Source organism: Dufourea novaeangliae, unplaced genomic scaffold (genome assembly GCF_001272555.1).
Source record: "Dufourea novaeangliae isolate 0120121106 unplaced genomic scaffold, ASM127255v1 scaffold48, whole genome shotgun sequence".
Taxonomy (NCBI): Eukaryota; Metazoa; Arthropoda; class Insecta; order Hymenoptera; family Halictidae; genus Dufourea; species Dufourea novaeangliae.
In genome coordinates, this window is record NW_015373938.1 from 344,943 (window position 1) to 356,291 (window position 11,349).

At 32.2% G+C, this 11,349-nt stretch overlaps 1 protein-coding gene across 1 annotated transcript; it reads right to left on the bottom strand.

The window, feature by feature from the left end:
• Positions 1-4,009: 4,009 nt before the first annotated feature.
• Positions 4,010-9,975, bottom strand: LOC107185494 (bipolar kinesin KRP-130-like). The gene is made up of 17 exons (XM_015573186.1): positions 9,795-9,975; positions 9,454-9,601; positions 9,226-9,375; positions 8,804-8,964; positions 8,381-8,530; positions 8,031-8,267; positions 7,575-7,950; positions 7,237-7,508; positions 6,710-6,849; positions 6,510-6,625; positions 6,086-6,427; positions 5,298-5,525; positions 5,026-5,205; positions 4,735-4,957; positions 4,530-4,651; positions 4,202-4,460; positions 4,010-4,113 (listed from the first exon to the last, which is right to left on the bottom strand). Exons 1-17 carry the CDS (start codon positions 9,857-9,859, stop codon positions 4,016-4,018), a joined length of 3,267 nt encoding a protein of 1,088 aa, XP_015428672.1. The 5' UTR covers positions 9,860-9,975; the 3' UTR covers positions 4,010-4,015.
• Positions 9,976-11,349: the final 1,374 nt, after the last annotated feature.

The following is an 11,349-nucleotide window of genomic DNA, read 5'->3' on the forward strand; positions in this document are numbered from 1 at the left end:
AATAAAACTGAATTACTGTCTAATGTATCTCCAAAAGATCAGAACTTTCGCAACAACCTAATATGTAAGATTTGTCCCTTTTTTCACATAAAATATTGAGAACTCATACTATCAAATTGATATAAAAACTATAACTATACTTTATGTATAATTTATAAACTAATAAATGTCATGGTTCTGGATAAAAAATTGCTCGATATAACATTCAGATGAATGATATACCATTTAATTATAACAATCATTTGATAAATCACGATAACAATACACTTTTACAAAAAAAAAACTATGTAATTCAAGCATATATGTATTATATCAATCATTTTACTTAATAACTATGATACAAAAATACAAAGTACAGAATATTGGGCAAATGTATTCAGACAAAAATGTTTTTCTTTCTAAGTTTTTAATGTTGGTTGTTTTCAAGTCACATTGTTGGTCATTCATCACAGTATTTTTGTCGCGTATGATTTTATTTAGAACTGACAAAATATATTTACTGTCAAAGTTTGTTAAATATATCAAAATAACTAACGTGTGTAAACGAGTCATTTTATTTAACATCAGTGGCATCCTTACTCCAAATATTATAACAAAAAGTTTGATACTAGATAATCAATAAAAATAAATGTAATAATTAATTACATTGCGATTAAAGTTAAAGATTTTTGGAAATTAATACGCACAATCTTCCAGTAATAATTTTACTATTATTATTATAATACATGTAATGCAACTTTGATGGAACTAAAAATTATTGCAACAAGGATAAGCAATAATAATTCGAGAATTTTTCGTAAAGAGAAATTAAACAAGAAATTAGAATAGATAACATTCCACTATAGCATTTGTGTACTTGATTAAAAGAACTGATTGGATCTACCTTAGATTTCACACAATACACATACATGTATGCAGATACATGACTGAATTTATTCACTTGGAATATTTTCATAAGATTTCGAATGTTTGTACAAAAAGTATCGTAATATTCAGAAGAGTATACAGTATCGGACCCGGTTAAATAGATATAGAAATTGAACACACCGAGGATATAAAAAAAATGCAGAAAAGTATTTAGTCCTCTTTTGTCACAATAGGTTAGTAGAAGTAGATATACAATGCTATAAGGTATTCGACATCAGCTAATTAAGAATACATTAAAAATATTGGAGTGATCGAGGCGAAACGGTATCAAATAAATGAAAGTTTGGGTAAAAATGAAATCATTACCTATTAACAGGTACTCACTACGAAATGAGTATATTCAAATAGCACAAGCGACAAACGTATTTTCATGGAGAACATACAAACACGATTCCAAACTTCTGACATGTTGCGAGATGTGATAAGTTTTCAACAATATCTTTCAGAGATCTCAGAATCATCGGATAATCTAACCTGTAGACACACGCATGTACCGATTCCGATAAAATCGAGACATTACGAACAAAACACTGCGATCATAAAACTGAAAAACACCAAGTGACTATATAATTTAATCGTGTGTGTAGCGGCGTAGAGACAAACAGAGACATTGAGTTTATAAATCCGATGGGTTTATAGATGGCACAATCAATAGAGTATAGAAAACCGAACGAAACAGTTGCCCGCTTAATTTCGGCCTTCCTGCTTCCAACCGTCTAACCAAAACGAGAACTCCTTCTTGTGTCTGATATTCTATGATCGGTTTGTGTCGCCATGATGATCGTGTGAAGAATCGCTTGGCATTGCCGGCAATCAATTTCTTTTTTTGCCGCGAATTTGTATTCATTCATTCTATAAACGGTCTTTTACAACTAACAGGTACATATGTTCACTCTTTCGACCGAAGTGCACTTTGTGTTTAACATTGTGAACGTTTAACATTTGAACGTGCCCTCGCGAGCAAACTCGGCTTCCGCTAGGGGAAAAAGTTGACGTAGGAGAAGGGCCTCCTGCCATGCTCCTACCTGTTGATATTTGGAATTACTGAAATTTATGCCAAATTAACATTCGATTTAACATTAATTTCAGTACCTAGAATAAATTGTCCAAGTGGTAGGAGAATTTTATTCTACGCCGCTTTTTCCCCCAGTGGAAGCTGACTTTGCTCGTGGGGGTATTCTGAGCAAACTCGGTTTCCGCTAGGGGAAAATGTGAAGTTGGCGAAAGGCCTCCTAACATTTAGTTTTGGGAGTTACTGAAAGTAATGCCAAATTAATATTCGATTTAACATTTATTTCTGTACTTGAAATAAATTTATTAAGTGCTGGGAGACTGTTCTTCTACGCCACTTTTTTTCCTAGTGGAAGCCGAGTTTGCTCGTGGGTGGGGGTACACCGACGTTAAAATAATTACATTATTTACCCCACGATGCATCGAACATCACAAATTAAAATGGGAGTTTTCTCTTATTTTGTGATTTTCAATGATATTCAATATTTTTTGAACGGTGTAGAAAATTGCACACTTTATGATTAAACATTTTTCCATTAGTGTCAGATCGTCTATAGAATTTATGAGAAACGTGAGATTTTATCGTTTCCTCAAACGTTTACCAATGGTCACTTAGTTGTAATGAATATAGGACTCGTAAAGGAAAGCGATAAGTACATGGGGTGTCATAAATTAGCGTTTTTTAGAGATTGCGTGTGGGTTGGGATAACGAAGATTTTTTGACAATGGTCAACTGTGACTGTGGTACTGGGATTTAATCAGATTTAATTTGTGAATGTATCGTCGATCCCTAATGAGCAAAGTCGGCTTCCACTAGGGGAAAAAGTGACCTAGAGGAAGGGCCTCCTACCATTTGGTAAATTCATTTCAAGTACTGGAGTCAATGTTAAACCGAATGTTAATTTGGCGTAAATTTCAGTAACTCCGAAACCAAGTAGTAGGAGGTCTTTCCCTTACATTACACTTTTTCCCTTAGCGGAAACCGAGATTGCCCGCGAGGGTATGTAACGATGACACATCTGCATGTGTATTTCCGTATTACGAATAATTCGATCTACAACACAAGTGTGATTATTTTTTAATAACACGTAACAATTGTTGCTGAATAAGATTATAATTAACAAAATAAAATATACAGGGGACGTCATACATGGTCGAATGCTACAGAAGAAAAACTTTATTTCATCTGTTAATTCACGTTTTCTTAAAACGGGATTAACAATTATTTCGATCATTTGCATATAGCAGTATTTAGTACGTATTAAGATTGTAATAGACTCTTTATACATTACATATACGTCACTTAAATGTACACGTTTTTTATTACAATTAATTACGAAACGCATTGACAATATTTATTATTTACATGCTTTGTACATCAATAAAAAAAACGATATAGATAGAGTATAGTTATTCCTGGATTAAATGTTCTATTTTTTTTTTTACAAATACCGATTTAAATTTCCAGTCCCTCTAATTTCTTGTTAGGTACTGAAATGGTTATAGAACAGGAAACTACTAATTCGAAGGTGTAATCCAAGTTCAACAAATATAATCGGACGATACATAAATAGTCAAAAATTTCAATTTCCTGAATTATTTAATTTTTTTACGTTAGTCTTTCTGTTTAAAATATCTCAGTAACCAGATTGTCATGATTGACTAAAAGATGGAATGAAACGAGCTGTTGATGGAACAGGGAACAAATGCGGGGCATTGGATGTTGTTCTCCTTAAATCTGCACAAATTTTAACAGATTAACCTTCGTACAGCAATATCTGGGATCTATTTTAACCCGACTTTTCAAGATCTTCATTTAGCTAACTAACTTATAATAACTAATTAAGCGAACAATTGTTTATATTAGATTCGATAAAAAAAGACACGCATTTAATGAAGAAACACGTTCTAAGATATATTTAGAACAGCAGGATGTATACCAGTCCAAAGGAACTCGGGCACCGCTGATTCTGCAGCTATTAAAGAAAAACGCTGTCCCTGCAGCTACCAAAGAAACCCACTGCCTTCTGAATGTACAGTCATCGTCGAATATGAGTTGTATTATTGGGGAGTGTTCTCACTTCAGTTTCCGAAATCGTGATTGTTGTGTATGTCTTGTTTTTTCGTACGTAACAGAATTACAACTATTATTTTCCTTATCTTCGCTCCGCAAGGCTAATTGGTTATGAATACAAATAAAAGTGTTAATACTTACAGAAAAGAAATATAGGAAATAAATACCCACAAATAATTGGATACTTACAATCCTGTGAATTCGTAGATTCAGATCCAACGAAAGATTGAAGATATACTGGAGATATATCCAGAGTCGATGTGAAGTTCTCAATATTTAAATTTATAGGATTGCATGACATCAAATGGTTCGTTAATAATTCACTGTTCATAGAAGGTGTTATATATTCTGTACTATTAAGCGGGGACGATATCACAGTAACATCAGATATAGCAGTAGAGTTTGCGATTTGTTTTATTGTTAGATCACCACCTAAATCTGTGTCATCCTACGCATATATATAAAACACATAACAAACCATTCAGATACATTTAATGATTATATTACGAATACTTACGTCATCCTCTGATGTTTCGACTAATTTCCTAGCTTCTCGAAATCTTTGAAGAATCCGTTCATGTGGTGAGGTTGCAGTAAATTCACGAGGATAATGAAATTCTCTCCTGGCGGGAGTTGTGCCTGTAAATCAAGCAAAAAAGAGAGAGAAAAACTATATAATTTTGTTCCTTTTTTTATTTTCTGGTTCGTACGTGATGTAATACCTGTTGGAACATCATGTTGTATCTCGTCTTCGAAGAATCTATTAATTTCATTCACTGCTGAACGTAAATGTTCGACATTTCTGTTACAATTTTCGGTGGATTCTGTGATTAAATTTTCCAATTTACTGGATATATCTTTCGAAGTATCGGTAAGTTTAATTTCCTCGTCTGTCATGGCCTTCGTATAATTTTCATTTGCATTGTCGAGTATCTTATAGGTATCCTGTAATGTTAAATAAATATGAGACGTTTGGTCTATCTACTTTGTTCACATTGTTCGAAAAGAGTTACATTTATAAGGAGGAGGGCTTCATTTTTATCCAAATCCATTTTCTGCTGTAATTCTTCTGTAGTGTGTTCAACAAGATTCTTATATCGTTTTAGCACATTAGAACCTGCATTTACATTTGATTTCAATTCGTGCAGCAGTTTCTTCCCTTCTGTAACGGTTCTGTTTGCTACTTGTTCATTCTACCGATGAAAAAAAAAGAACATATAAACATTCTAAATATTACTTAGAATATATTGTAAAAAATTAATGTCTTTATCCAACATGAAATTACCTTGTCTATTCCTGTAACGACATCACTTTCGATTCTTTTCAAATGAGTTTGTATATGTTCTCTCAATTCGTTTTCCATTTTTACGCTATTGTTACGCATATACGTCACCTGATCATTAACATTATTACAAACATCACTAACATTATTACATGTGTTAGCTATCATGGAACAATGTTCTTTTTCGCTCTTACTTAAAAGATTAAATTCGACAGATACATCCTCCATCATCTAAAAAATATTATCCTTAATAATATTGTCCTTATTTCTAATCATGTAAGAGTTCTGCTATCGCAGAAATTGATTTTTATTATTTATTTATGCAACAATTGACAAAAGAACTAATTAGGTATAAAATTTAATCCTCCCTTTATAATTAAATTTGAGTAAAAGTATGTTTAAAAACATTTTAACGTAATAATAATTAATTTAATACAAAGTATAAAATGTCCCCATTTCTGCTCAACGAAAATGGAAGTGCCAAAACGAAACTTTGGCGAACAATATTAAAGATTCCGTAAGTTTTTTTTAGTAAAAACGCAGCATCATGTTGTAACTCACGATCGCAACGTAATTTATTAAATTTTATTTGTATTAAAATGCTGCCATAATTAAAAGCCTAATTTAAATAACTCTTTGTATAACTGATTTATTATTTAACTTTTTACGTTAAATAAAATATATACGTACTGAGCAGAAATCGGGACGTGATTAGAAATAGGGCAATTGACCTTATTCTTTAAACTATATTAACGAAAAACGGTAAATTTATATATCATGCTTGCTTGTACCTTTGTGAACGATCGTCGCTTTTCCGTAAGCTCCTGCGTTTTACAAACTTCTTCTATATCTCTTTTAATAATTTCAATATTTTTCTTTATGCTGTTAGAAGCAGTCATTTCATCGTTACAAACAGACTCGATCATTTCATTCATTTGAGTCGCGGTATCCTTTAACTTTCCTAGTAAATTACTCTTCAATTGTTGCAATATCATAGCAACTTCATTTTCAATTAACTCATTAATATTTTCTATCGATTCTAACGAAATCGTATTCAAGAGTTCGTCTTTATTTTTTATAGTATCGACTTGATTTTTGATATCGTTTGTCATCCAAGTTTGATAACTTAGATACTGAAATTTCAAGAATACTATAAACAGACAAAACAATACAGGAACAAAAGTAGCAACCTTCCAGAAATCATTAAATACATACGGAATTATCTGTTTTTTCTCGTAAATTGTTCACTACCAAGTGCTGTTCGGTTAGATCTGTCGTACTTTTATGCATCTCTGAATTAGTGGCTTCATACTTAGTAACCGTTTGAGTACCTAACACGAATGATCGAAACTTTAATCAAGGCGTACATAATGAATAACATTCGAGTCAGGAATAATAAAACATTTATGCTTTACCGATATCGTTTCTCAATGACGTACAAAACTGCTTTACGTTTTCACCATATTCATAGATATATTTTTCAATACCTTGTAAAGAGTCACAAACATCAGTTTTAAATTGTTTCCCAAGTTCTTCAAACTTTCTTTCTGCATCCCTACAAAAAAACAATTTTCAGGCTTTATATTCACGAAATATAAGACATATGGTATGTTAGTATTACAGACTCCTCTTGATTATCGTCTGGTTTTTTTTACACGATTATTGTCCACTACTATGGGGGGGGGGGGGGGAACCTATCAGCGCATACTTTGTTCCCAAGGCTCGGGCTTCGGGCAAAAAACGAATTTACGAGGGTCTGAAGCATTTCTTCCTATACGATTATTGTCCCGGCGCGGACCAGAGTTCGGGACAATAATCGAGAGGAGTCTGTATTATCGATGATTAACTGTAGTAAAATATAATATGTGACGAAGGGGAAAAAAATTAAATTACTTATTATATATTATATAAATTACTTATGTACTAGTCACAGTTAACTTACGTTTTGCGATTAATTTTGTCATGCAATTTTTGAGAATCCGCAGTTGCTGTGTCTGCAACATTTACTAGAGACTGTGCTTCAGAAAGTAAAGTTTGTTCCGTGTTAACATGCTTTTTTACCAGGTATTTTTGCTCGTCTCTCTCTTGTGTTATGATTTTTAACCGATGTTTCGTTGCTTCCAAAACTTCCGTGGTATTACCTAATATGGTTTTTGCTTTATGCAATTCTTTCATTTGAGCAATATTTTGCAAATGAAATTCATTATAGATTTTCTGGAGAACAACGAAACGAAATTAGATGTTTTCGAGTGCACAAAGAAGCATTAGTAAAATGGTTACCTCTTGATCTTGCATGGTCTTCTCCAAAGCTTTTATATGATTTATTTTTTCCTCGATTTCTTTACTCTGCTGCGAAATTAACGCTGTCATTTGGTTATAATTGTCGTCCGCAAGGTAAACGCCATTCCGTTCGCGTGTGGCTAACAAGTCGCGCCTTAATCTTTCTATTTCCACGGTGTATTGCTTCAGGAATTCTTTCTTTGAAAGCTTTTGATTGACTTCAGGACGGTTAGTAATGTTCTTTGCGCGGCGTGCGTAATCCAATGTCGACAATGTTTCCTCGTGATTGATGTTAGCAGGTGATATAGTTGCGATGATCGATGTCTTCGTACGACCACCTAGTGATTCTTGCAGTAATCTCGTAAGCTTGGACTCTCTGTACGGTGAACAACAGATAAAGATGATTATAAATTATTCTCTCTTCGATAGAAGAGTGAGACGTACTATTTCTATTACCTGTAAGGTATGTGAGGTGCTCTTTCAACGAGAGCTGTAATAACTCTTCCAAGGGTCAACAAAGATTGGTTAACATTACCAGCTTCTCTTGCTCTTCTATCAACAGCACCAGACCGCCCAACATTTTCACTGCCTGCTAGATCCACCAGATTCAGTTTACCCGTCTTTAAAACTTCTTCTCCATCGATGGTAAATTCTTTCATGTGTACAGTAATCGAAAATACTGTATGAGATCGGCTACAATCATTTTTATAAACTTATTTGTATTTGTGATGAAATTCGTGAAACAATGTAACTCTACGATGTATGCATAAGAATTAAATTCAACGCTAACAAAACAAGATGCTTACCTAGACTGAGCGTTCATTAATGTCGCTGCAGTTTGTCTTCTTTCTAATCCCTGTTGAAGAATTCTGTAAACTTCACTTTTACTACTTACTGTCAGTTCTTCTAATCCGTGAATAATCACTGCACCTTTCTTTGATGTGTCTTCGTACAATCTACAGAGAAAAAGTTTCTTTTAATACATATAGTTTGCATGAATTTGTTTGAATATATAATAAGATTAAAATCATATTGATAATCATATAGAATTGGCTACTCCTGAAATAGAAATACAAAGTGACCATTCCTTTTTTTATGCTCGTATTAAATAATTATCACAAAATACAAAAAATAAACAAAGATTAAGCTGTTCCTGGAAATTATGACAATAAAACACTATTCCATATAATTACCAACATATTTAGTTCCCATGATTTATCACTATATACCTTATTTTAGACCCATCGTCATTAGCTGATAGAAGATCTAATAATTCCTCGTTATAAAGTTCTAGAAAACTAACTCTGATTGTATATTCCTGTGCTTCTAATAATTGTAACTCATCGAACAAGTGGCTTAAACAACGTGGAATCATGCCAGCAGATGAATCCTACACATTAAATAGGTTTACATAAATTCTGATAATACTTTTTATTATGTAAATATTTCAGATTAAATACAAGTCACAAATTGTAGACATTGTTTACTCATTATGTTATTTGCTTAGTGTAATAACAAAAGAAAATAATGATATATGATGATATGAAGCACTAGCTACAAACAATTTGTATATATAATATTTTATACAATATCTTTCTGTAATATAATGATTCTGTATTCGCTACTTAAATTTACTGAATAAATATCTTACACTCTGCCAATGTAAAGTTGGATCAATGTTAGTTCCTTCCATTGTAAAAGTCTTTCCTGTACCAGTCTGTCCGTACGCGAATACTGTACAATTATATCCAGCCAAAACTTGTTCCAATAAAGGACTAACAACTGCATTATATACATCAATCTATAAACGAATATAAGTACATAGAAGATTAACTCGTTTAACATATACATTACTTGTCTGTAACAAACCATTATATACCTGCTTTGATGAAGGTCCAAATACATTATCGAACTTAAATTTTTTTGTAAATTTATCTTTTGGAAATTCGTGTACAATCAGTTCTTTATTATTTGGAACTTCTATTATATTTGTAGATCTATTGTTTTGCTCTGCAGCAACTAGGGGCCTGTCAAAAGAAATTCAAAATTGTACATAAAAATTTAATCAAATCCATTGAAATCCATAAACATTTCTTGTCATTCAGATATTGTCAAATCAAGTCAAGTCAATCGCTCCGACACCTTCAGAGATACATATTCTTGAAATGCATAAAGTCAAAACAAAAATAAAAGGACAAATGTAAATAGGTAGTTTCTCACCTAACGCGAACAGAAACTTGTATGTTCTGCGATTTATCCTTCTTTGCAACTCGTGTATTGTTCATGTTCCCTTTATTTATGTTTCACTGATTTTTGTTACGTTGATACAGCTGTATATTCATGTATATTTGACTCGGTACTCAAATTATTACACTTCCCTAAACGCTACACAAGCATCCGTTACGATTTAAACGGAAAAGAGTTTAAAGTGCATAGTACTCCAAGCAATCGATAGAGGCGCTATATTATACATATTCAAATGTGGCTTCTTTTCCACAAAGAATGCTCACTTTGACGAAATTGTGGATCAAGTAAGTAAATACATATATTTTTTTAAATATTTTAGTACAAATTACAGTTTACGTTCTTTTAAAGGTCTAATTACACAGACAAAAGTGGATAAAAATTGTCTTTATTGGGTACATGTTGGAGATCATTGCGAAAATTCTTGTCGATACTTCAGCTAACATTGTTGCTTCATGTCTGATAAAAAAAGACATTTTAGTGTCGTCATTATTTAATACAATAAAATTAATATATCGACGGCTAAAGTAAGTGTCTACTCTATTTCGAAAAATCAAGAATACTAGCTAAAATGAGCACGGTTTTATGCTATCTTGTTCGACGGTATTGAACGGTATATATAAAATCTTTTGTATTTTTTTCCGTTAAATTATTTATTTCAGCTAACTGATTCGATATTATGCATTAACAATTGTTGCCTGTAGCATTTTTAATTTTTTAATGAAACAGGCAGTTGAATGTTATATAGTGGCGCTATCTAAGGTGAAGAAGATGGTAGTAATTAATTAGTAGCTTGGACGTTTTTTCGTAGATGGCATTATAGGTCTCTTTCACCATAATCAGATTACAAAATTAAATATCAATTAATTAAAGTAAATTTAATAATCCGATACCATTAAAAAAATATTTAATCACAATTTGCTTATGTTTTCTGTGTCTTTCAAAATGCATTGTATATTACATTGAGTATCAGGCATAAAAATGAATTCTCATTTCAGCTGTGTCAAATTACAAGGTTGGCAGTACTGCATACAATTAAAAAAATGCAATTTTATTGTTGGAAAAAGTAACATTATTATAGATTTATGAAATAGTTTATATTGGTTTGTTCTTGTCAAATATTTGAAGTTAATTCAAACTTCTTATCTGTACAAATTGGTGTTTTATACGCAAAGTCAGTGCTACCAAGTTTTATACTATACTATAAGTGGGAATACCCTATTTTGATTCTATTCTCTGGAAACCGTAGAGAATTCCAGATCACCCGTTAAATATGAGACCAACACAAATCTGTGCCGCGATAATTACCTTCTCATCTCGTTTGTTCCACAGGTTCGATCAGAGTCGATATTCTTCCATATTCTTCTTTGTTTCATTCTGTTCCATTCAACATCTCTTCATCGATGCTTTCCATTAATGTTGAAAAAGAAAGGCTAAGATATGAAAAAGTGTAATTATTTTGCATAAGAATGTCACGTAATATTGTGTGTTATAAGTAACTTTTTTTGTTGTAAATAAAGGAAGGTAATAA

Excerpts from the sequence above, each read along its gene's own strand:
- LOC107185494 (XM_015573186.1), bottom strand. The coding sequence starts at position 9,859 with ATGAACAATACACGAGTTGCAAAGAAGGATAAATCGCAGAACATACAA. Across the intron at positions 8,268-8,380 it reads TTAATGAACGCTCAGTCTAG|CCGATCTCATACAGTATTTT; the intron begins GTAAGCATCTTG and ends AAATGATTGTAG. Across the intron at positions 4,958-5,025 it reads AAGCCCTCCTCCTTATAAAT|GATACCTATAAGATACTCGA; the intron begins GTAACTCTTTTC and ends TTAACATTACAG.